The sequence below is a fragment of the Anomaloglossus baeobatrachus genome, chromosome 12 (assembly GCF_048569485.1).
Source record: "Anomaloglossus baeobatrachus isolate aAnoBae1 chromosome 12, aAnoBae1.hap1, whole genome shotgun sequence".
NCBI classification, from domain to species: domain Eukaryota; kingdom Metazoa; phylum Chordata; class Amphibia; order Anura; family Aromobatidae; genus Anomaloglossus; species Anomaloglossus baeobatrachus.
This window is the reverse complement of record NC_134364.1, coordinates 54129218-54156129: the sequence shown is the minus strand read 5'-3', so window position 1 is coordinate 54156129 and position 26912 is coordinate 54129218. Positions and strand designations below refer to the sequence as shown.

At 47.1% G+C, this 26912-nt stretch overlaps 1 protein-coding gene across 1 annotated transcript in view; it reads right to left on the bottom strand.

Annotated features, from left to right (window-relative positions):
* SYT16 (synaptotagmin 16) overlaps positions 1-22210 on the bottom strand; it is a 128028-nt gene extending 105818 nt beyond the window's left edge. The window contains exon 1 of the mRNA XM_075330501.1: positions 21895-22210. Within this exon, the coding sequence (XP_075186616.1) occupies positions 21895-21907 (13 nt within the window). The 5' untranslated portion in view covers positions 21908-22210. The remainder of the gene's footprint in view (positions 1-21894) is intronic.
* Between the last annotated feature and the right edge of the window lie 4702 nt (positions 22211-26912).

Genomic DNA, 26912 nt, shown 5'->3' with positions numbered 1-26912 from the left:
TATGCGGAAGGAAGGAGGTGGGCGGGATGTTATGTCCTGCTCAGCTCCGCCCCTCCGCTGTTATTGGGCGGCGGTTCAGTGACCTTTCAGTGACGTCGCTGTGACGCCGCACGGACCGCCCCCTTAGAAAGGAGGCGGTTCGCCGGTCACAGCGACGTCGCCGGACAGGTGAGTATGTGTGACGGCTGTGGGCGATGTTGTGCGGCACGGGCAGCGTTATGCCCGTGTCGCGCAACAGATGGGGGCGGGTACCCACACTAGCGATATCGGGACCGATATCGCAGTGTGTAAAGTAGCCTTTACTCTGTCTGCTTCGTGATGTCTGGAATTTTCTGGACCATAAATAATATAAGATAACCACAGTAGTGGAGACCGATGTGAATGAGACTTGCTGGTAGTAAAAGTGCAAAAATGTAACACTAAGAAAGTGTCTTCTGCTGGCTTCCTTCCTTACAAATCTCATTAAGGCAGCGTCCATGTACAGGATGTAACACGCTCTGAGCAGAAACCAGGATTTCCCCCGACAAGTAGCAGTGTTAGAGAACGAAGGATAATTAGAAAAGTCTCAATCTCCAGACTCCTTAGTGTAAATGCTGCGGGATTTCGGGGGTGCGGGGGGTTGGGGGGGGTGGTTGTACAGAAAATCTACTGCATTTACTTGTCCAAGCAAAGTGGATGTGATTTCTTGAAAACTCATGGCCACTGTTCTATTAAAGGGAATCTGTCAGCAGGATTTTGCTATGTAAGCTGAGGCCAGCATGATGTAGGGGTTAAAAAATAAAAGGCAACTGAGCTTCTCTTATCTGTGTGTGAGCTATTGTTTACCTAATCTAAAAGGTTTATTACCCTGTGATTAGCATTACAGGCCTGAAACACCTCAGTCAATGCACAATCTCTTGGGAGCCTGGGGTGGGCGTGGGCAGTCTCCCAGCTCAGCTACATGCTTAAAGGGAAATCTGTCAACAGATTTGGAGGCTATAAGCTGTTGCCACCACCAGTGGGCTCTTATATACAGCATTCTAATGTGACGCACCTGGACTATCAGGTCGTCACAGGGTACTGCACAAACTGCCCTTCCGTGCAGTACTCCAAGTCCCTCACGGTTCTGGGTCCCTATTATACAGTGTTGCCTCCAACAGCAAATCAAATCCTAGAGACACACTGCACCACACCCACCAGGCACACCAGTGGACAGCTTGAGCGGAATAGAGTAGCCCACCTGGGGGCATCAGGGAGAGGAGGTGAGGAGTGTAGTGAGTGAGTAGTTAGTCAGTAGAAGCAGTGGAGTGAAGGAAGTAACCCTCGAGCTGTGAGGAGCTCAGAGGACGTTGGGAGTGGTGGCTCCCAGTAGAAGCTGTCTAGGTTGCAGATGGTGGCCTGGACCTAGAGGAGTCGGACCCCCGGTCGCAGGGGATTGCGGCTAGGTGCCTGGACCTTTCAAGGAGGACGGTCAGCAGCCTGGCACTATCACCGATCCGGGACCGAAGGCACCTAGGTCAGGGAGAAGCTTCAGGCAACCCGGCAATTAACCTGAGGGGAACAGAGCCTTTATGATCTGTTCCCACCCGCTCCAGAATCGGTGCACTAGCGCAACGAGGGGGATAGAACCTTCCACACAAGCAGCCTAAGAAAATTCCAAGCGTGAGCCCTGAGAGCAGGCTCCCACACTTAACCACAGTGGGGAGCGGGGCCCGGCAAGTTTCAGACTACTGGGCCATTACGTTGAAGTAAAAATTAGTGCCAGGAGGCAGGTCACGGATCACCAGGCAACACTGTAGGGGACGGGACCCGGATGAGCTCCCCTGAAGCGGCAGTGATACCCCAAGATTTGGTTTACCTGGTTGTCAGCGTCTGCTTATTGACTGAGTGAGTACCTGATTGATCCCTGCATCCCACGACTTCCCACAGAGTCCCGGGGCCTTCCCCTACCTGTGGAGGGCAACGACACCTTGCTGCCCCACTCCATCACCCCAGGTACTCCCATCGGCAGCGGCGGTATCCCTTCATTACCGTACACCACGGGTGGCATCATGAACTATACCTCCCCTGTAAATAACTCCTCCCTTTTACATTTAGAAGTGGCTCCAAGCCCCCGGGTCCGGAGACCCTCGAGCTACCAGTCATCAAACGGATCTGAGCGGTTCGATCCGCTGTCAGGGCGGCACACCTCTAAATTACTTGGCGTCACAAACAGGATTCGGACAGGACCCACTAACCTGGGTGACTTGCGCTTGAAAGTCCAAACTGCATGTCAAAAGTCCCCTTTCCCGCCATTTCCGCCATCTTTGGCACCAAAACGCCATCTTCTTGACCAAAAGCGCACGAAGCAGAAGCCCCGCCCTTCGTTCTGAGAGTCAGCCCAGAACCGGAAGATCCCAGAGGGCCCCAGCAGAGCAGTGAGTAGCAGGTGAAAATCAAGGGGGTACACAAGGATGTCCGCGTCAAACGATGGAAGCGTTGCAGCGCTACCTCCACTAGATCAGCGCAATGCAGATGCAGTGGGCGCTACTCCGGTCACAAGGGCAGCGGCACCTGGGGCTGAGGCGGTCGCACCCATCATGCCGATCACCTTACCCTATGTGCCTGGCGCCGCCTGGCTCCCACAGTATAATGGCCGACCCGATGCGTTACAGCGGTTCAAGCGGAAGATCTGTAACGTTCTTGATATGTACGCCCTGACCGCTCGGCAGCGAGCGTTTGTGGTACTCGGTCAATTGACAAGCGCCGCTGAGCTAGAAGTGGAGACGTGGACTGAAGAGGACCAGATCTCGGTCCCTGCCATCTTTAAACGGCTGGGAGCTGCGTTTGAGACCCGCACCGAAGTTGAGCTGAGAATGAGATTCTACAGCTGTAAACAGCGCCCCCAAGACAGCATTAGAGATTATGCCCTGAAGCTAAAAGTGGCGCTACGGACCCTGAAACTGATCAACGACATCGGTGAGCCAGAGGGGAATAAGATGCTTGTGGATCAGTTCCTGCAAGGTCTGGGATCAGTGGAAGACCGAAAGCAGCTACGGCTGTGGGCCCTGGAAAATCCTACCTTAGACTTTGCTGTCCTGAAGGAACGGGTGATCAAGGCCCTGCAGCCCATAGAGGCTCCTGACTCTCCGCTCCCATCCTGGCAAGCACCTCTCCTTTGCATGTGAAGCCCCCTGCCTTAGCGTTGCCGGAACCAACCTCGCAGGTAGCGTCCATGGGCGGAATTAGCGATTTGTCTTCACAGGTGCAGCAGCTGAGTAGCGACGTCGCAAGAATCCTGGAGGCGATGCAACTCCAGCCAAAGGCCACGCCGGCAGGAGAGATTCAACTGGCCGACTGCCCGGAGGACGTCCCCTCGATGAGAAAAAGGACCCCGGCGTACAAAGGGCGGAACAACGACCGGTATGGAAAGCTTGTTTGTTATAAGTGTAATAAGACTGGCTATTATTACACGCGGATCTGTCCTTTAAACGGGCAATCCCTGGGGCCAGGGGCCAGAGGCCAGGGGCCAAGGGCCAATCCCCAGGAATAAACTCCCAAGGCCCAGCAGACTGGCGAGAGCGGTATGTGGGGGGACGGCCCATCGTTTCCATCACCCTGGATGGGATCCCGACCTCTGCACTCCTTGATACCGGCTCCCAGGTAACAACTATTCCCTATGTACTGTATAAGAAGTTTTGGCTTGATGATGAACTCACCCCCCCAGATGACAGCATTATCATCTACGCCGTCAATGGGTTACCAGTGACTCAGATTGGGTTCAAGGAGGTGACCATTAAGGTGGGCCGGGTAGAGTTGGCGCGACAAGGACTCATAGTCGTACAGAATGACCCTAGTGATCGGAACCCTAAGATCATTTCATGAACAAATGTTATTGAGAACTGTATGGGGGAAGTGTTGTTTTTGCTTCAACTGAGACTGCAGGAGCAGGGCGGCAGAGAGTCCTGCAACGTGAAATCCGAGCCCTCCTGCAGTGGCAACAAGTAAATCTTTACGGAGGTGAAATTGGTGGTGTACAGGTAATGGATGTAGCCCCTCTTGTAGTGCCCCCGTGGAGTGAGATGATGATATGGTGCAGGGCAGCTGTAGGCCCCCGTGGACAAGATAACCAGGCAGTGGTTGAGCCCCTGCCTTCAGAGTATTGGCCCACAGTGTGGCAGGAATAACTTGCAAAACCTGACCCACCTATTAGATATTCGGTTGCACCTATCAATCAAGTAACAGTGCATTTCACAAACTTTACTTGCCTGTATTTCAGAAACCATACATCCGATCTCACAACTAAAGGTATGTATAGAATCAGCATGATAGCGCCAGTATAGCACTGGCTTTAGTTTAGATAGGAAAATCCTGGCGGTTGCTCCTCTTTAAAGCACCACTCTAGTGGTGCAATAAAAAAAAACGGAGTGGTATTTTAAGTGCAGAATCACAGCATTTCTGTGCAAACAAAACGGATTTTGAAAAAATGCTAGGTCACATCTACACCAAAATATAGGGGAAAATGCATAAAAAAGACAAGATAAACTTGCAATAATTACAGCAGGTTGCTATTGTGTATTTTGGTGTAGACACCAGCAGAAGAAATGTAGACAATCTGTTTCCTCTCGAGACATTTATGATTTAGTAAATACTCAAACCTTAAGGCTGGAGTCACACTTGCGAGAGACTTGCGCGAGTCTCACATCGCATCACCCGGCACGGCCACACACTCTCCTGACAGGAGCGGGTCAGCTGCATGTATTTCTATGCAGCTGAGATGCTCCTGTCCAGAGAGCTGCAGGCCATGTTGAGTGATGTGATGCAAGACTCACGCGAATCTCTCACAAGTGTGACTCCGGCCTTTAAGGGAACCTGTCAGGTCCTGTGTGCACCCAGAACTGCGAGTAGTCCTGGGTGCATATTACTAATCCCTGCCTAACTGTCCTAGCATCTAGTAGCATAGATAAAGGGATCTTTAGCGTATCATAAAGGATCTTTAGAAATACTTTTTCTGATGAGGCCAGGGACTAGTCACAAGGGCATTAATTCCCTGGCTAGTCGGCCCCCTTAGCATTTAAGTATGCCCCCTGTGGGCGTGCTAACAGGCAGCATCAGAGGCATGGTCGCTCTCACCTCTCTGCTGCCACAGTGGCAGATGCTGCTTTTCAGCTCAGTTGCGCATGATCAGAAGTCCCTAGACTTCAAGTCATGCGCACTACACCAGTTTGAAGACAGGACACGCTTCATAGTACCTCCCGGCTTCCTGCTTTCTTGGGGGACAATGAACTTCTCCTTTATTGACAGTTCAGACAAGCAGCATTGTTGTGCAGTGCGATTCAAGGCAGTGCTGATAAGCTCTGTTGCACAGCACATGTTCGGCCACTGCTGATAAACTGCAGCAGTGGCCGGTATCCTTGGCAATGAACAGTAAACAATACAATTAAATACATTTGTTAGTACGGAGTGGATTTTTAGTAACAAGTAGATTGCCTGTTTTTTAACAAGCACTTTCACAATTATACCAATAAAAGAACACGAGGATAACTCTAACATAATGGAAACATTTTAAATGATCACTGCTGCTTTAACAAAGTTTGGATAAATCACTGGTATCTGATATCTTGCAATAAATCTTATCAGAGAAATCTACACCATTCTCCACTTAACAAAATCCACACTTTCTAAACTTATCATTATCTCAAAAATTGCTAAAATTTCTCTTAAAAGATTTCTCTACTACTTGGACAACCCCTTCTGATTCCACATTTCCACCAGATAAAATAAAAAAGCCTATACTCCCCTCCCGTGACGATGCCCTTCCAGTGGTGTCCGGGCTTGCGGTGTCCGAGCTTGCGGTGTCCGAGCTTGCGGTGTCCGGGCTTGCGGTGTCCGCGCTTGCGGTGTCAGGGCTTGCGGTGTCAGGGCTTGCGGTGTCCGGGCTCGCAGTGGGGTTGTGACGTCACCAAGCCCCACATCCACTCTGTGCCGACTTCTGTCTCCCCGCCTTCGGACCAAATGAGTTAATGAACAGGAAGTGAGTGCAGCCGCTGAGCTTACTTCTTGTTGATTAACTTGTTTGGTCTGAAGGCGGGGAAAAGGAAGTTGTCACAACTCCACGTGAGCCCTGACACCGCGAGCCCAGACACCACTGTGAGGGCGCCGGAAAGGGAAAGGAGAATAGGCTTTATTATTTTAACTAAAGCAAACATGTGAAATCAGAAGCGGTTGTCTTAGTAGTGGACAACCCCTTTAAGAGATGCAAACTTTTAGTTCTGTAACGGATTAGCTTACTTGCAGCCTATAGAAGTCTATGGAGAAGTGAAGGAAGGATTCTGTAGAATGAGTGAGCGGAACAAAGATTCTAAAGGCTGCTTTACAGTTTATCGCTAACGAAATGTCGTTGGGGTCACGGAATTCGTGACGCACATCCGGCCTCGTTAGCGACGTCGTTGCGTGTGACACCTGTGAGCGACCGCTAACAATCAAAAATACTCACCTAATTGTTGATTGTTGACACGTCGTTCAAATCCCAAATATCGTTGATGGTGCTGGACGCAGGTTGTTCGTCGTTCCTGAGGCAGCACACATCACTACGTGTGACACCCCAGGAACGACGAACAACACCGTACTCTGCGTCCTCCGGCAACGAGGTGGGCGTGAGTTTCATGCGGCTGCTCTCCGCCCCTCTGCTTCAATTGGACGCCTGCCGTGTGACGTCGCTGTGATGCCGCACAAACCTCCCCCTTAAAAAAGAGGCTGTTCGCCGGCCACAGCGATGTCGTTAGGAAGGTAAGTCCGTGTGACGGCTCCTAGCGATTCTGTCCGCCACGGGCAGCGATTTGCCCGTGACGCACAAACGACGGGGGCGGGTGCGAACGCTAGCGATATCGCTAGGGATGTTGCAGCGTGTAAAGCCCCCTTTAGACAGTGCTGCCGCATTAGCTCACACAAAAGCTGGATGCACAGTAACACTGCACAGCACTTCTGTATAAGCTCCGACGTGCTGAACATGTGCTATATAGAGACAGGAGAGCAGGAATGTTTCGTGTCTGCTTGTGCTGAGCATGGGAAACCTCATAGCAGCTAGTCTCAGCTCAGCAGATCAGAAACAACAAGACATTAGAGAGATTGCAGAGGGGGAAACTGGTGAATAATGCAGGATACAAGTCATATAATGGCCAGGAATAGTGATATTCCGCATGTACACACACAGAACAGCCTGAAACCACAGATAAAGGAAGGGTATTTAATAATTGAAGCATATGTTTCTGCTCACACACCTAATAGGTTTGTTACAGTCTATCAGTATATGTTGGTGCTATCGGACTAGAGCTTAGTACCGGAGAGGTTTGTGTCAATCTGGAGAATCTCTGCTTCTTGGCCGTACTACAGAAAACATTCTCTGCGTACTCCTTCTGTTCAACACTTGGGCAGCTCATCAAGCTGTGTAATGTGTCCCAGAGTGCACTGTCCTATATCTAGGCCACAGATGCATGCCGAAAAAAAAATCTAATTATTCCAGACATTAATATCTGCTCCTCACTGAATCGTCACACAGACATCTGACGTGCCAATTCAATGCTGTACGGATCAAGGCAAAAAGGATTTCTCTCGGCGCAATGGTAAGACCATTAAGATCAATCAGCAATGACTGGTCCTGGAGGTCGGAGCCCCCCGATTAGAAGCCAGGACCTTTAGGGTCTGTTTGGCTTTGACGTGTATGTCTATAACTGGCACCGAATCCATTCATTTCCATTGAGCGATGGTTCAGACTGGAAGTGCAGAGCTAATGTTTTTTGGAAATCCAAAGTACTTTGCAACCCAACTGGGGAATCTCCCACAAATGGCAATAGCTCTCCTGATACTTTATGCAAGAGTGCAGCTCTGCAAGGAACTAAAACACATCTGGTACCTGTGAGCGCTGCTCTGAAGCCACAGCCCTAGTTTGTGAATGGGGCTGCAATCCAGTTTTCAGCAGAGCTGGTGGCTTAGAGCGCTGCTCTGTAAGTAAAAACTGTTAAAACAGAGCAGTGGTCCTTTTATTCTTTAGCAGGAGCCTCAGCCGTGTTATGGCATATTGCTAAAACGATACTGATCTTAAAGTATCTCTCACACTGTTGGCCGAACGATCGTTTGTTTGACAACCATCTTCCCCAACCCTATAGGCAAACCGCTCCCATGTCCTGTAAAAACAATGGCTGCATCTGAAAGGTAAGACACTATAGTCTTTCTAGGCCAGTGGAGCCAAAATAAAAGCTGTACACAGTATCAGTAACAAACAGCGGCAGGAAATATTTATTCCCATGCTCACAATTTGTTTATCAGCATTTTTTTTTTACTAAATTACAAAATATAGTAATAAGTGGACACAGATGCACCATTGCTCTGATGAGTATATTTATGAATGTAACGCTCGCTGTTGGAGATGCGGCGGTGAGCAGGAGTGGACCCACTGGACCACAGGGGTGTCCCACGCTTACCCTTTAGAGGAAGAGGCTTGACTAAGCACAAGCTGTGAGGCAGATGCCAGGTGCCATTTCTAGGGCAGTGACCGGGACTGTGGCAGCTAACCCCCAGAGCAGGGATAGACAAACAGGTCCAAGTCCCTAGTGCAGTAAGGACTATCGGGAAGTCAGAGATAGATGCAAAGGCCGGGATGGACGGACACAGTCACTAACAAAGCTGGGACCATCGGGATAGCGGAGGCAGATGGCATGGCCAGGAAGGACGGATAGAGTCACTAATATAACTGGGACCACCGGGGCAGCTGAGGCAGATAGCACAGCCAGGACAGACAGGTACAGTCACTAGTATAGACAGGAACCACTGGGTCTGATGAGGCAGATAGCACGGCCAGGACAGACAGGTACAGTCACTAGTATAGACAGGAACCACTGGGTCCGATCAGGCAGATAGCACGGCCAGGACAGACAGGCACAGTCACTAATATAGACAGGAACCACTGGGTCGGCTGAAGCAGATAGCATGGCTAGAACGGATAGGTACAGTCACTAGTATAGACAGGAATCACCAGGTTGGCTGAGGCAGATAGCACAGCCAGGACGGATCGGTACCAGGGTACCGGCAGGGCAGAGGTATGGGAATGAATACTGACTCAGGAACAGACAACTAGCTGGCTAGGGAACAAACCAATAACTAATCAATGTTGACCAGGCACCTCCCATAGTGGGAGAGTGCCTTTAGTACCCCGTGCCCCTCAGCGATTTGCTGAGAGGCACTTCCAGGAAAGGATGCGCTGACCCTTTAAGATAAGGGCAGCAATGCACGTGCACGCCCTAAGAGCACTCCCAGAGGACCTGTGCACAGGCCCTGGGAGGGGGAAGCAGAGAACGCCCAGGAAAGCCAGGCAGCGTGGTGCGGGCCAGCCGCAGTGGTAAGTGAGTCAGTGTCCCTGCAGGGGGGAAAGCAAGCAGTGTGGGGACAGTGGCGCTACAATGAACCTTACATATTCCTTTATTTATATAGATGAAGTCAACACACACCATGTGCAGAATTATTAGGCAAGTTGTATTTTAGAGGATTTTTTTTATTTATTATTTTATCAACCCAAAAGACTCATAAATATCAAAGCTTAATATTTTCAGAAGTTGGAGTGGTTTTTTTTTTAGATTTGGCTATCTTAGGGGGATATCTGTTTGTGCAGGTGACTATTACTGTGCAGGATTATTAGGCAACTTAATAAAAACCAAATATATTCCCATCTCACTTGTTTATTGTTGAATTGTAAAGCGCTACGGAATATGTTGGCGCTATAGAAATAAAGATTATTATTATTTATTATTATTATTTATTTTCACCAGGTAAACCAATATAACTGCACAAAATTTAGAAATAAACATTTCTGACATGCAAAAACAAAACCCCAAAAAATGAGTGACCAATATAACCACCTTTCTTTATGATGACACTCAGCAGCCGACCATCCATAGATTCTGTCAGTTGGTTGATCTGTTTACGATCAACATTGCGTGCAGCAGCCACCACAGCCTCCAGACACTGATCCGAGAGGTGTACTGTTTTCCCTCCCTGTAGATCTCACATTTTATGAGGGACCACAGGTTCTCTATGGGGTTCAGATCAGGTGAACAAGGGGGCCATGTCATTATTTTTTCATCTTTTAGACCCTTACTGGCCAGCCACGCTGTGGAGTAGTTGGATACATGTGATGGAGCATTGTCCTGCATGAAAATCATGTTTTTCTTGAACGATACCGACTTCTTCCTGTACCACTGCTTGAAGAAGTTGTCTTCCAGAAACTGGCAGTAGGTCTAGGAGTTGAGCTTCACTCCATCTTCAACCAGAAACGGTCCCACAAGTTGATCTTTGATGATACCAGCCCATACCAGTCCACACCTCCACCTTGCTGGCGTCTGAGTCGGAGTGGAGCTCTCTGCCCTTTACTGATCCAGCCTCTGGCCCATCCATCTGGCCCATCAAGAGTCACTCTCATTTCATCAGTCCATAAAACCTTTGAAAAATCAGTCTTAGGCTATGTGCGCACTAGAGCTTTTTACCTGCGGATTTACCCGCGGATTTGCCCCGGAAATTTCTTGAGAAATGTCTGCAATCTTTGTGCAGACATTTCCCATGAAATTCAATGAGAAAAAAAAATAGTTGTGCGCACTGTGCGGATTTTTCTCAAGAAAATTTCTTGAGAAAATTTTCTCGAGAAACTTTCTTGAGAAAATGTGCATGTCCATTAATTTCCGCAGGTACCTGCGGTATTCCGGGGGTATTCCGCAGGTAGCAATGATGTGCGGTATACCACCGGAATAGCCGCGAATTACCTGCGGGAATGCTCATCGCTGCCTGCGGTTTTGCAGGAAGTGATGTCATTATGCCAGGAAGAGGAGGCGGAGCAAAGTAAACACAGACGTCACACTCCCTGGACGCCGCACAGAAGCGCTTCCGTGCGACCTCCAGGTCTGTCCCGTGCAGTCTGTGTCCTGCTCCGGCCCCGCCGCTGCCTGCACTGCAGGGTGTCAGTGTCTGCCCGCAGTGTCAGCAGCTTGTCACGCTGCAGCGCAGGCAGACACTGACACAGGCAGACACTGACACTGCACTGCAGGGTGTCAGTGTCTGCCCGCAGTGTCAGCAGCTTGTCACGCGGCAGCGCAGGCAGACACTGACATCCTGCAGTGCTGGGAGCCGCGGGGATGACGATCGCTGCTGTCAGGAGGTGAGATCATTACCTGCTGTGACGATCTCCTGCCTCCTGACGTCAGCGCGGTCACTGCTGTCTATGCCCGTCTCGCGAGCGGCCCGAGACTGTCACTAGCGGTGACGTCACGGGCTCTCGCGATACTTCTGACAACGCGGCGGGCATAGAAGTCAGTGACAGCGCTGACGTCAGCAGTACAGGAGATGATCACAGAAGGTAATGATCTCATCTATGCTCCTGATGGCAGCGCTCGTCATCCCCTGCAGTGACCTGGGCTATTGATGTTAGCTCAGGTCACTGCATTGCTCTCCCAGCCAATGGGGAACATTCTGTTCTTCATTGACTGGGACAGTGACTATGGTATGGATCGCCGTGGGACCCCCCCCCCTTATTGGATTACGCCGGACGTGGATTGATTGTTCTTTTCAATAAATTGGTTAAAGAGGCTATGTGGGGAGTGTTTTTTCAAATAAAACTTTTTTTGTTGTCTATTTTTTAATTATTACTGACTGGGATGGTGATGTCGGGTATCTGATAGACGCCTGACCTCACCAACCCCAGGGCTTGATGCCAGGTGACATTACACATCTGGCATCAACCCCATATATTACCCCGTTTGCCAACGCACCAGGGCGCGGGATGAGCTGGGGCAAAGCGCCAGGATTGGCACGTCTAATGGATGCGCCACTTCTGGGGCGGCTGCGGCCTGCTATTTTTAGGCTGGGGAGTGTCCAATAACAGTGGACCTCCCTAGTTTGAGAATATCAGACCCCAGCTGTCCGCTTTACCTTGGCTGGTGATCCAATATGGGGGGGACTGCACGTTTTTTGTTTTAAATTATTTATATAATTTAAAATAACAGCGTGGGGTGCCCACTGTTTTGGATTATCAGCCAAGGTGAAGCTGCCAGCGGTGGTCTGCAGGCTGCAGCCGTCTGCTTTACCCAAGCTGGCTACAAAATATGGGGGGACCTCACGTCGTTTTTTTTAATTATTTATTTATTTTATGGCTAAATACAAGGCTAAGCACCCTTTAGTGCCACATGAAAGTCACTAAAGGGTGCCAGCTTAGAAAATGCAGGGAGGTGGAACATTATATAGGTTTTTCTCATCTATCTATTTATCCCTCTATCTATCTATCTATCTATCCCTCTATCTATCTATCTATCTATCTATCTATCTATCTATCCCTCTATCTATCTATCTATCTATCCCTCTATCCATCTATCCCTCTATCTATCTATCCATCTATCCCTCTATCTATCTATCCATCTATCCCTCTATCTATCTATCCATCTATCCCTCTATCTATCTATCTATTCATCTATTCATCTATCTATCCCTCTATCTATCTATCTATCCATCTTTCCCTCTATCCATTATCTGTCTATCGATTATCTTTATTATTTATTGCAGGGACAAACCTGCGGTAAATCCGCGGCAAATCCGCGGCAAAACCGCATGCGGATTTGGTGCGGATTTTTTCCGCAGGTCCGGAAATCTTTCACTGGCAGAAGTTTCTCAAGAAATTTTCTTGAGAAACTTCACATTTCTAGTGCGCACATAGCCTTAAGATATTTCTTGGCTCAGTCTTGAGGTTTTATCTTATGTTTCTTGTTCAAAGGTGGTTGTTTTTCAGCCTTCCTTACCTTGGCCGTGTCCCTGAGTATGGCACACCTTGTGCTTTTTGATACTCCAGTAACGTTGCAGCTCTGAAATATGGCCAAACTGGTGGCAAATGGCATCTTGGCAGCTTCACGCTTGATTTTCCTCAATTCATGGGCAGTTAGTTTGCGTTTTTATTGCCCAACACACTTCTTGCAACCCTATTGGCTATTTTCCATGAAACGCTTGATTGTTCGGTGATCACACTTCAAAAGTTTGGCAATTTCAATTTTCAAGACTGCTGCATCCCTCTGCAAGACATCTCACAATTGTGGACTTTTCAGAGCCCGTCAAATATCTCTTTTGACCCATTTTGCCAAAGGAAAGGAAGTGTAATTAAGCACCCCTTATATAGGGTGTTGATGTCATTACACCGCACCCCTCCTCATTACAGAGATGCACATCACCTGATTTACTTAATTGGTAGTTGGCTCTGAAGCCTATACAGCTTGGAGTAGGACAACATGTATAAAAAGTATCATGTGATCAAAATACTCATTTGCCTAATAATTCTGCACACAGTGTAAGACTGCAAGACAAGTAAAACTTATGATTAAGGACTCTTATTGGTTTTATGGTGTAGTCCGAAACGCGTAAAGTTTCCATGTATTGACTTATACCTCAGCCTCCACGATGCTTTTAATATTGCTAATAAAGATTATGGAAGTTTTATCCTAACGAAGAATCAGTGCCGGATCATTTTCTTCCTTGCTATTTAAGACAAGTAAAACATCTGTGCTTATTCTTTATCTTTTTAAAGCAAAAAAATAATAGAAACAAATGCTTAAAAATAGATTTTTTTTTTTTATTTAAATCACTTTACCTTCTTGGAAACAAGAAAGTCTTGGAACAACAAAGTCGCTTGGGTTGGAGAACGAAAATCTACAGTATAGATGCAAAAGAATGTAGGGTGACTGACTCATTATAACCCTTGTACTATGAATATCTCCAGAAGTCAATGAGTTAAACACTAAATGACATAATATTGCTCCATTACATCGGCACACAGCATTGTCCACTAAGAGTTGCAGCCCTGATATATCCATCAGAAATGTGAAAGAAATCAATAACAGTCACACGGACCAAAAGCGACACAAAGCTGTACTGTCTGATCAATATCTCCCACTAATAACATCACTCAGTGGAAGGGGTGTTAAAGTGAACCTGTCATGTTTTACACATGGAAGTGGTATGGCGGTATAGGTGCTTGTCCCCCCCAAAAAATGACATCTTTTCTGTAAAGATCCAATGTGCCAGTGATGAGAAATCTAGTGTAGAAGTCATATGCAAATTAGGCTGGAAGAGCACTGGGGGCGTGTCACTGCACATGGACTGTTCTTCCCAATTCATAGCGCCCTCTTTAATCAGGTATAGTGCCATCCCTTATTACAAAGCGCCCTCTTTTATTAGGTATAGTGCCGTCCCTTATTACATAGCGCCCTCTTTTATTAGGTATAGTGCCATCCCTTATTACATAGCGCCCTCTTTTATTAGGTATAGTGCCATCCCTTATTACATAGCGCCCTCTTTTATTAGGTATAGTGCCATCCCTTATTACATAGCGCCCTCTTTCATTAGGTATAGTGCCATCCCTTATTACATAGCGCCCTCTTTTATTAGGTATAGTGCCATCCCTTATTACATATCGCCCTCTTTTATTAGGTATAGAGCCGTCCCTTATTACATATCGTTCTCTTTTATTAGGTATAGTGCCGTCCCTTATTACATATCGCCCTCTTTTATTAGGTATAGTGCCGTCCCTTATTACAAAGCGCCCTCTTTTATTAGGTATGGTGCCGTCCCTTATTACATAGCGCCCTCTTTTATTAGGTATACTGCCGTCCCTTATTACATATCATTCTCTTTTATTAGGTATAGTGCCGTCCCTTATTACATAGCGCTCTCTTTTATTAGGTATAGTGCCGTCCCTTATTACATATCGCCCTCTTTTATTAGGTATAGTGCCATCCCTTATTACATAGCGCCCTCTTTTATTAGGTATAGTGCCATCCCTTATTACATATCGCCCTCTTTTATTAGGTATAGAGCCGTCCCTTATTACATATCGTTCTCTTTTATTAGGTATAGTGCCGTCCCTTATTACATATCGCCCTCTTTTATTAGGTATAGAGCCGTCCCTTATTACATATCGTTCTCTTTTATTAGGTATAGTGCCGTCCCTTATTACATAGCGCCCTCTTTTATTAGGTATAGTGCCGTCCCTTATTACATAGCGCCCTCTTTTATTAGGTATAGTGCCGTCCCTTATTACAAAGCGCCCTCTTTTATTAGGTATGGTGCCGTCCCTTATTACATAGCGCCCTCTTTTATTAGGTATACTGCCGTCCCTTATTACATATCATCCTCTTTTATTAGGTATGGTGCCGTCCCTTATTACATAGCGCCCTCTTTTATTAGGTATACTGCCGTCCCTTATTACATATCATCCTCTTTTATTAGGTATAGTGCCGTCCCTTATTACAAAGCACCCTCTTTTGTTAGGTATAGTGCCGACCCTTATTACATAGTGCCCTCTTTTATTAGGTATACTGCCGTCCCTTATTACATATCATCCTCTTTTATTAGGTATAGTGCCGTCCCTTATTACATAGCGCCCTCTTTTATTAGGTATAGTGCCATCCCTTATTACATAGCGCCCTCTTTTATTAGGTATAGTGCCATCCCTTATTACATATCGCCCTCTTTTATTAGGTATAGAGCCGTCCCTTATTACATATCGTTCTCTTTTATTAGGTATAGTGCCGTCCCTTATTACATAGCGCCCTCTTTTATTAGGTATAGTGCCGTCCCTTATTACATAGCGCCCTCTTTTATTAGGTATAGTGCCGTCCCTTATTACAAAGCGCCCTCTTTTATTAGGTATGGTGCCGTCCCTTATTACATAGCGCCCTCTTTTATTAGGTATACTGCCGTCCCTTATTACATATCATCCTCTTTTATTAGGTATAGTGCCGTCCCTTATTACATAGCGCTCTCTTTTATTAGGTATAGTGCCGTCCCTTATTACAAAGCACCCTCTTTTGTTAGGTATAGTGCCGTCCCTTATTACATAGTGCCCTCTTTTATTAGGTATACTGCCGTCCCTTATTACATATCATCCTCTTTTATTAGGTATAGTGCCGTCCCTTATTACATAGCGCCCTCTTTTATTAGGTATAGTGCCGTCCCTTATTACAAAGCGCCCTCTTTTATTAGGTATAGTGCCGTCCCTTCTTACATAGCGCCCAAGTTTATTAGGTATAGTGCCATCCCTTATTACATAGCGCCCTCTTTTATTAGGTATAGTACCATCCCTTATTACATAGCGCCCTCTTTTATTAGGTATAGTGCCGTCCCTTATTACATAGCGCCCTCTTTTATTAGGTATAGTGCCGTCCCTTATTACATATCACCCTTTTTTATTAGGTATAGTGCCGTCCCTTATTACATATCACCCTCTTTTATCAGGTATAGTGCCGTCCCTTATTACATATCACCCTCTTTTATTAGGTATAGTACCGTCCCTTATTACATAGTGACCTCTTTTATTTGGCATAGTGCCATCCCTTATTACATAGCGCCCTTTTTTATTAGGTATAGTGCTGTCCCTTATTATATAGCGTCCTTTTTTGTTAAGTATAGTTTTGGATAGATGGATAGATACTATAGATAGATGAAGGCCAAAAAGAGAGATATAGGCGCTTGTCCCCCAATAAAGATGACACCTTTTCTGTAAAGATCCGATGTGCCAGTGATGAGAAATCTAGTGTAGAAGTCATATGCAAATTAGGCTGGAAGAGCACTGTGGGCATGTCACTGCACATGGACTGTTCTTCCCAGTGCACTGACACGCCCCTAGAGCTCTTCCTGCCTAATTTGCATATTTGGCTTCTACACTAGATTTCTCAGGACTGGCACATCGGGTCTTTACAGAAAAGGTGTCATTTTTATTGGGGGACAAGCACCTATACAGCCAGAACAACACTATATATATATATATATATATATATATATATATATATATATATATATATTATATATATATATATATTAATGCTGATATACTCTCAACACTATAGCCAGTGGTGGATTATAATAAGGGCAATCTGGGCTACCACCTAAGGCCCATTGGTAAACTTCCCTTCATATATTCTATTTTGCCACCATTAATGGTACACGTCACCATGTAGGGAAAGTTACTGCAGTAGAAAATTAAAGAACACTAAGAAGCGAAGGTTCAATATAGGGTCTTATATGGTGTAAACGGAAAAGAGAAAGAGGTACGCTCACCTTTTTCAAGTTTTGTGACACACAAGACATGCTCTTTATAATGGAGCAGCTGCTGCAGATACACGAGCGAAAAAGGACAGAATACATGTTCACTCCTCGCTGCTGCTGAAAACTTTCTATAGGACGATCAAGGACGCTCCAGTGGAGATAAGTGTTTTTTATTCAATGCGTTTCAAAGCCAATACAAGCATCTTCATCTGGAAAAGAGCTAGCAAAATGCGCTGAATAAAAACCACTTAACTCCACGGAGTCCTGGATCTTCCTTTGAAAAGTCTTCAGCAGCAGCGAGGAGTGAACATGTCTTCTTGTCTTTTTTCTGCAATAGAAAATAGAGTGGCTGTAGGAAGCGATGCCACACTTCTGAGGAGAGCATGGTGGCTAATGAGTTGGGGGTGATGGGATCTATTATTTGACCTTGTTATTTTCAGGGCTGGGGTGATCTGTGCTGCAAACTCCCTGCAGAGACCTGCTGTGGATAGAAGATGTCAATGTAAAGATGGATGAAGAAACCAAACAAAACGACTATAGTAGCCTCTCATGTTGCTTATAATGCTGTCCCTCACTACACGGCCTAATCTCTTATCGTGTGTCACACTGTCCCTTATTACATAGTGTCCTCTTTTGTTCAGTATAGTGCTGTCCCTTTTTACATTGCGTCCTCTTTTGTTAGGTATAGTGCCATCCCTTATTACATATCACCCTCTTTTGTTAGGTATAATGCAGTCCCTTATTACATAGCGCCCTCTTTTGTTCAGTCTAGTGTCGTCCCTTATTACATAACATCGTCTTTTGTTAGGTATAGTGACATCCCTTATTACATAACATCCTCTTTTATTAGGTATATTGCCATCCCTTATTACATAGCGTCATCTTTTGTTCGGTATAGTGCTGTCCCGTTTTTACATTGCGTCTTCTTTTGTTAGGTATAGTGCCATTCCTTATTACATATCACCCTCTTTTGTTAGGTATAATGCAGTCCCTTATTACATAGCGCCCCCTTTTGTTTAGTCTAGTGTCATCCCTTATTACATAGTGTCCTCTTTTGTTCGATATAGTGCTGTCCCTTATTACATAGCTTTCTCTTTTGTTAGGTATAGTGCCATCCCTTATTACATAGCGTTCTCTTTTGTTAGGTATAGTGCCATCCCTTATTACATATCACCCTCTTTTGTTAGGTATAATGCAGTCCCTTATTACATAGCGCCCCATTTTGTTTAGTCTAGTGTCATCTCTTATTACATAGCATCCTCTTTTGTTAGGTATAGTGACATCCCTTATTACATAGTGTCCTCTTTTGTTTGATATAGTGCTGTCCCTTATTACATAGCACCCTCTTTTGTTAGGTATAATGCAGTCCCTTATTACATAACGCCCTCTTTTGTTCAGTGTAGTGTGGTCCCTTATTACATAGCATCCTCTTTTGTTAGGTATAGTGACATCCCTTATTACATAGCGTCTGCTTTTGCTGGTATAGTGCTGTCCCTTATTACATAGCGTCCTCATTTGTTCTGTATAGTTCCGTCCCTTCTTACATAGCGTCCTTTTTTTTAGATATAATGCCCTCCCTTATCACATAACATCCTCTTTTGTTAGGTATAGTGCTATCCCTTATTACATAGCATCTTCTTTGGTTAGGTATAGTGTCGTCCGTTATTGCATAGCTTCCTCTTATGTTAGGTATAGTGCCATCCCTTATTACATAACAAAAGAGGGTGCTAAGTATTGTGCTAGATCGACTAATAGATACTATAGATAGATGAAGTGCAAAAAGAGATATACAACTTTTTGGCTCTGGGGCTGAGCTTTTCTCAAGACACTGACAAGGGATACAGCAACATTTTTTTGCATCTTGTTTTTGCATACTAGGACCTGGAGGTTTGCACACCATTCTCATTGTGGATTGGTGCTTTTACACACTGATTTTACTTTTTTACTGTAGATAGATGGATCCATACCATAGCTAATGCTGATGGCTAGATATGCAGTATAGATACAATATGGATAGACACTGTAAATAGATGGACACTGTAGATGGATAGATATTGTAAACAGATAGGTAAATATTACAGGTATGATATGGTAGATGGACTAACTGTAGATGATGTCTAGATATGGTGTGTGATTGTATTATACATTCACAAGCAAAAGGGTAACAAAGTTTTGAACTTTTGACTTTCAGGCTCCATATCTCACCATCCACTACAGCAGTAGATATTAGATAGTAGAAGAAGAAATAGATCTAAAGGCGGCGGCACACGCTACGATATATCGGGCGATATGTCGTCGTGGTCACGTCGTTAGTGACGCAGATCCGGCATCGTTAGAGATATTGTACCGTGTGACAGCTACGAGCGACTGTGAACGAGCAAAAATACTCACCTTATCGTTGCTCGTTGACACGTCGCTCATTTTCATAAAGTCGTTCCTCCTTCTGTGCTCCGGTTGTTCATCGTTCCCGAGCCAGCACACATCGCTCCGTGTGACACCCCAGGAACGACGAACACAGCTTACCTGCAGCCGCCAGCAATGCAGAAAGAAGGAGGTGGCCGGGATGTTACGTCCCGCTCATCTCCGCCCCTCCGCTTCTATTGGGTGACCGCTGTTTGACGTCGCTGTGACGCCGAACGGACCACCCCCTTCAGGAAGAGGATGTTCGCCGCCCACAGCGAGGTCGTTAGGGAGGTAAGTACGTGTGACGGGGGTTTAACAACTTTGTGCGCCACGGGCAACAAATTGCTCGTGACGCACAAACGATGGGGGCGGGTGCGATCGCTCATGCGATCACACGATATATCGGCGCGTGTCACGCCGCCTTTAGACTATAGTTAGATTTGAGTCCGATCAATGCACACATACAGCACTACACATTCTCACAGCTAGAGTTGGATTTCCCATAATGCCAACCTAGACCATTGCCTAGGGCTCAGCAGTCAGGCGGAAAGAACAACCAAATATTTACAAAGTTCATTATTATTTTGAAAAGGGCATATAAAATGCCGTTTTTACAATTTACATCCATATGCATTACATAAATTGAGCGGTACATTTACGTTGCCCAGCTCTACAGTTTACGCTGTCTTCCTCAGTTAGTTACTACAGTTTCTTGCATCGCTGCTCCCTCTGAAGACATCCTGGGTGATAGACATTGTGGGAGATGCGAGTGCAGCGCCAGCTCTCTGCTTCTATCTCCGCCGAACTTTCCAGCTGTGACAGAAGATGTCATACAGGGGAGGAGATAGAAGCAGTGAGTGACACCAGCGCTAGGGGGTGGAGAATTATGTGCTTTGGCCTAAGGCATAGAAGTGTGTAAATGCGGCCGTGCACATAGCTATAAATATTTAGTAAGCACTATGCATGCACACAATCACACATACAGGACTACACACATACGCAGTTACAAGCACAGCACTACTCATACACAAAGCTATACACAAGCAGGCCTACACATGTACACAGTTATACACACACAACACTACAAATGAACATACCTACATACACAGCACTGCGCATGTACACAGCTACACACATACAGCACCATACATGTATGCTGCTATACACATACAGCACTATACATTGTGCAGTTACACACATACAGCACTATACATGTACGCAGTTACACACATGCAGCACTATACATTGTGCAGTTACACACATACAGCACTATACATGTACGCAGTTACACACATGCAGCACTATACATTGTGCAGTTACACACATACAGCACTATACATGTACGCAGCTACATACATACAGCACTATACATGTACGCTGCTACACACATATAGTATACATGTGCACTGCTACAAACATGCAGCACTATACATGTACGCAGTTACACACATGCAGCACTATACATGTACGCAGTTACACACATACAGCACTATACATGTATGCTGCTATACACATACAGCACTATACATGTATGCTGCTATACACATACAGCACTATACATGTGTGCAGCTACACACATACAGCGCTATACATGTACGCAGCTACACACATACAGCACTATACATGTACACAGTTACACACATACAGCACTATACATGTACACAGTTACACACATACAGCACTGCTCATGTACATAGCTATACACATACAGCATTATAAATGTACGCTGCTACACACATACAGCACTACACATGTACGCAGTTATACACATGCAGCACTATACATGTACACAGTTACACACATAAAGCATTATACATGTACGCAGCTACACACATACAGCATTATACATGTACGCAGCTATACACATACAGCACTATACAGTACATGTAAGCAGCTATACACATACAGCACTACACAGGTTTGCAGCTACACACATACAGCACTACACATGTATGCTGCTACACACGCACAGCACTACACATACGATCACGCACATATAGCACTATACATGTACGCAGCTACACACATACAGCACTACACATGTACACAGCTACACACATACAGCAGTACACATACACACAATCACACACATACAGCACTACACATGTATGCAGCTACACACATACAGCACTACACATATATACAGCTACACACATACAGCAGTACACATACACACAATCACACACATACAGCACTACAATGTATGCAGCTACATACATACAGCACTATACATACACATAATCACACACAGCAGTCGCAGATTCCTCCCTCTGGTACTAACCTCCCCATCCTCTTCACAGGCTCCTATTGCAGATCTGCCAGGAGGGGTTGGTACCTGCTTATAAAATGTAAACAAAATGCCTGCACCATCCCCTTCCCTGTCGTCTCCCATCAGAGGAATATACTCACTGTCTGTGGCCATGGTGCTTGGTGCAGTAGGAGCCCCCTAGCCCAGCAGCAGCTGCTTGCAGTGAGGAGCAGGGATGATGCTGAGAGGCTTCATGTTACACAGCCAGTGCAGGACAGCAGAGCTGGTGGAGATGCTGCAGCTGGCCTCATGGATGATGACCCATCACACAGCACAGCTTCCTACCTCCTTTGAGGTGTTCCTGGCCAGGGCTGAGCAATCCACTGCAGATCCAGAGCAGGGGAGTCACAGGAGAGCAGCAGTGATCAGTAATGGGCTTCTCCTCAGGACAGCTGTCAGCACACATCTCACTGCTTCCTCTCCCTGTCTGCGTAGTCTCACCGTGGCCATACAATGATTTGTCACACACCACAACCATACTAATCGTACGTGACAATATCTGAAAAGTGATCACACAGATTCTGGAAGGTGACGTATGAAGTGGAGCAGAAAATGTTTTTCGTTATGCCCTTCTCATTATGACATATGCCCTGACATATGACATATGCGTCACAAATGGAGATGATTGGACCCATGGTTGTTCAAGTTCGTCAGGTTCGGCCGAACTGTAGTTAAAAAGTTTGATTCGGCCCTCGAACTTGACCCCGGACCCAGAGCTACAGGGATGCCACCAGGGATTTCAGGGCCCCATACTGGCAAAATTTTCAGGCCCCCTTGAGACTCCACCCTAGCTCTACTCCAGCTCCGCATCCACCCATCAAACCTTCCAGAATCTCACCGCCATTCTTGGAAAAACTCCACTTCTGCACTAAATCCTCACCAATCATATTAATAGCACCCATCAAACACCATCTCCTGGCTAAAAATATTATTTATATAATATAAATACATATTTATTATAGAGGCTATTGGCTGTGTATATATAAATATGTGCACACACAGTCATGGCCAAAAGTGTTAGCACTCTTGAAATTGTTCCAGAAAATGAAGTATTTCCCTCAGAAAATTAATAATATACCCCCTACACAGCCTCTCTCCATAATGCACCCGCTACACTGCCCCTTTCCATAATACAATCGCCACACTGCCTCTCTCCATATCTCTCCCACACTGCCCCTATGTATAATATCCCACACACACACTGCCCCTCTGTATAATATCTCCCCATACACACACTGCCCCTTTGTATAATATCCCCCAACACACACTGCCCATCTGTATAATATCTCTCCCACATACACTGCCTCTCTGTATAAAATCGCCCCACCTACACTGCTCCTCTGTTTAATATCCCACACATACTGTCCCTTTGTATAATATCCCTCACATACACTGCCCCTCTGTATACTATCCCCTACACACAAGCCGCCCCTCTTTATATTATACTCACACACACTGCCCCCTGTATAATATTGCCCCACACACTGCCCCTTTGTATAATATCCCCCTACACACACTGCCCCTCTGTAAAATATCCCCCCACACACACTGCCCCTCTGTAAAATATCAGCCCACACACACTGCCCCTCTGTATAATATCTCTCCCACACACACTTCCCCTCTGTATAATATCTCTCCCACACACAATGCCTCTCTGTACATTATCCCCTCACACACTGCTCCTCTATATAATAAAACCAAAAAACAAAAAAGTATTCAGCCTACCATTGTATGCCTTGAATATCAAAAAATATCTGATGCACGGAGGATCACCAGGTTGGAGGCTGTCACGAACCACCGGGGGGGTCACTCAGAAATCCCCCGCGCTGGCTACCAGTACGTCACGATCGGGGGGTAACAAGCAGGAGTCAACCCTCCTTTATACCTCCCGACCGACAGGCAGAGCACATGACGCGCTCTCTAGCGCCCCTCTTATAGTCAGGCCAATTATGGAATTGCCCGACAATAAGCAAGGAGGCCGCTATACTACTTATGCCGATTATTGAAGGGTCCCCGGTGAGAGTAGGGTATATATTCCCCCGACCTCCGCGGGCGGAATATATAAAACCTCCCCGAATCTCACTGGCCTCCCCACAATAATCCTTGGCACAACTCGCTGCCACCAACCGCTTCACGGTAACTATTAGCCGAACACACGGACGTGGGATTCAAGATCGAGATAACAGAACAGCCCAAGATTAATTATAATTTAATCAGCCTAAAGCACACTAGAACTACAATATATACAATAGGGAATCTACAGAATATACATAGGTCAGAGTACAGTTACAGATAAAGCATGGTTTACAAACAGGCATACACAGTTCCAGCAGTTACCTTGTGCGTCTGGCCACAGGGGGGCGCTGTAGACCAGGTTTCTAGGATCCTTCCCACAGATGTTTCCTACACGTGACCCCCGGCGAAAGAACACTGGAAAATGGCCGAAGTAGGGTTATCAACCTGGGCAAATCCAGGTCCCCTCCTACCTTAGTGACCTCAGAGGGAGCACTGCTCCACCCCTGGCTGGAGTTATGGACAATATCCACAACAGGGGATATGGCCATAACTTGGCCTGGGAGCGTCGTAGGCAGACGCCAACGCTCTCATTGTGACAGTTATGAATTTAGCTACAGAACGAGAGGACTCATGACTTGTCTACTAGTTCCCCATTGGCTGATATCACGCCTGGGGTATTTCCCCAGGTCCTGCTCCCATAAAAAGGGTGTGCCAGCATCGTCCGCATGCGGAGACACCATTTTTATGGTTGCCATATTTATCGGAAATATGGCTTGCGAGATATGAACCATTTTTTACTGGAGTCGTTCTGTCTGGATAGTTCCATAGCCTTATAATGAGATACAACTCTTGTTACAGGGTGACGGCAGGGGGTCATCCTGTGTCCATTGTTCCCAAGTCATCTAATCTCCATATCAGAGGAGATGGCTGTTGGAGGTATAAGTGGAACACAGACCAGTTCCTTTGACACCTATCTGCTAAACAAACCGTTTATCCCTGTGGTAAATTTTCTGATTGAAGGAGTTGTGTGAAGGAAAGGGGGGGTGACACCAGGAGAGGGCTTCCTGACATAACTTGAATATCATGATTTATGGTCATATCTCCGGATTTACCTCACACCTCCCCCCTTTTGAGGGCGCTAGGGGGCAGCACACTCCGGTGTTCCCCCGTGCGCCCGTCCGCGACCTCTCCTTGTCGGGACAGCCCGTCTGCGTTACCGTGGTCCCGGCCCCTTTTGTGGCGAATGGTGAAGTTGTATTGCTGGAGCGCAAGGCTCCATCGCAACAACCGTCCATTCGTCCCAGAGACGGTGTGCAACCAGCTGAGGGGATTGTGGTCCGTCTCCACGATGAAGTGGCGCCCGTATAGATAGGGTTGCAGACGCTGCAGGGCCCACACTATGGCCAGGCACTCCTTTTCCATCGTGGAATAGGCCACTTCCCTTGGTAACAGCTTCCTGCTCAGGTACAAGACTGGGTGCTCTTGGCTCGCAGAGTCCACCTGGCTGAGCACCGCACCGAGGCCGAAGTCACTGGCGTCGGTCTGTACTACAAACGGCCGCGTGAAGTCGGCTGCCTGTAGCACGGGCGGGCTGGACAGGGCGTCCTTTAGGGCCCGGAAGGCTGTCTCGCAGTCCATTGTCCAATCGACTGCAGAGGGCAGCTTCTTCTTGGTGAGGTCCGTCAAGGGCTTTGCCAGGCTACTATAGCATGGAACAAACCTCCTATAGTACCCAGCGGTCCCCAAGAAGGACATCACCTGCTTCTTGGTCCTGGGGGTGGGCCAGGATGCGATGGCCTCCACTTTCTCAGGCTCGGGCTTCAGTGTTCTTCCGCCTACCCGGTGACCGAGGTACTGGACCTCGCTCATGGCCAGCTGACACTTTCCCGGCTTGATGGTCAAACCTGCATGGTGGACCCGCCTGAGCACCTGTGCTAGATGCTCTAGGTGATCTTCCCAGGTGGGACTGAAGACGGCAATGTCATCCAGGTACGCGGCCGCGTACCCTTCAAGTCCCTTGAGCAGGGTGTTGACCATCCGCTGGAAAGTGGCAGGGGCATTCCTCATCCCGAATGGCATCACCGTGGACTCGTACAGTCCAAATGGGGTAATAAAGGCAGAGCGTTCCCTGGCCTTGCGAGTCAGGGGGATCTGCCAATATCCCCGGCTCAGATCCATGATGGTCAGGTACTGAGCCCCGGCCAACTGATCGAGCAGGTCATCGATGCGTGGCATTGGGTACGCATCGGCGACCGTGACAGCATTGAGCCCCCTGTAGTCCACGCAGAACCGAGTGGTTCGGTCCTTCTTAGGGACGAGGACTACAGGCGAGGCCCAAGCGCTGTTGGATGCCTGGATCACCCCCAGCTTCAGCATCTCGTCAATCTCCTGGCGCATGTGTTGCTGCACCTCCAGGGAGACCCGATATGCTGAACGCCGGATCGGGGGATGATCCCCAGTGTCCACGTGATGGACAGCCAAGTCAGTCCTTCCGGGCTGGTTGGTAAACAACCCCCGGAAGGGGTGTAGGGTGGCCCACAGCTGGGACCGTTGGTCCTCCAAGAGCTGGTGGCCAACCTCCACATCCTCAATGGATCCGCCTGCCCTAACCTGGGCTAGCATATCCAAGAGGGTTTCCGCTTCTCCCTCCTCGGGCAGGTTGCACACGGGGAGCGCACATGCCTCCCGCTCATGATGTGCCTTCATCATGTTCACATGGAAGGGCTTCCGCCTTCCACGAGCAGGGTCCAGGGTGACCAGGTACGTTACAGGGTTGAGCTGCTGGTACACGAGGTATGGGCCTTCCCAGGCTGCCTGAAGCTTGTCCTGTGGTACGGGGACCAGTACCCACACCTTTTGACCCACTTGGTAGGTCCTCTCACAAGCGTTCTGGTCGTACCAACGCTTCTGATCGGCCTGGGCTTGAGCCATATTGTCGTGTACCAGTTGCGTCAAGGCCTGCATTTTGTCCCGAAAGCGCATGACATACTCGATAACCGACACTCCAGGGATGGCCAAATCCCCTTCCCAAGCCTCTTTCACCAGAGCCAGGGGGCCCCGCACACGTCGCCCGTACAGGAGCTCAAACGGTGAGAATCCTGTT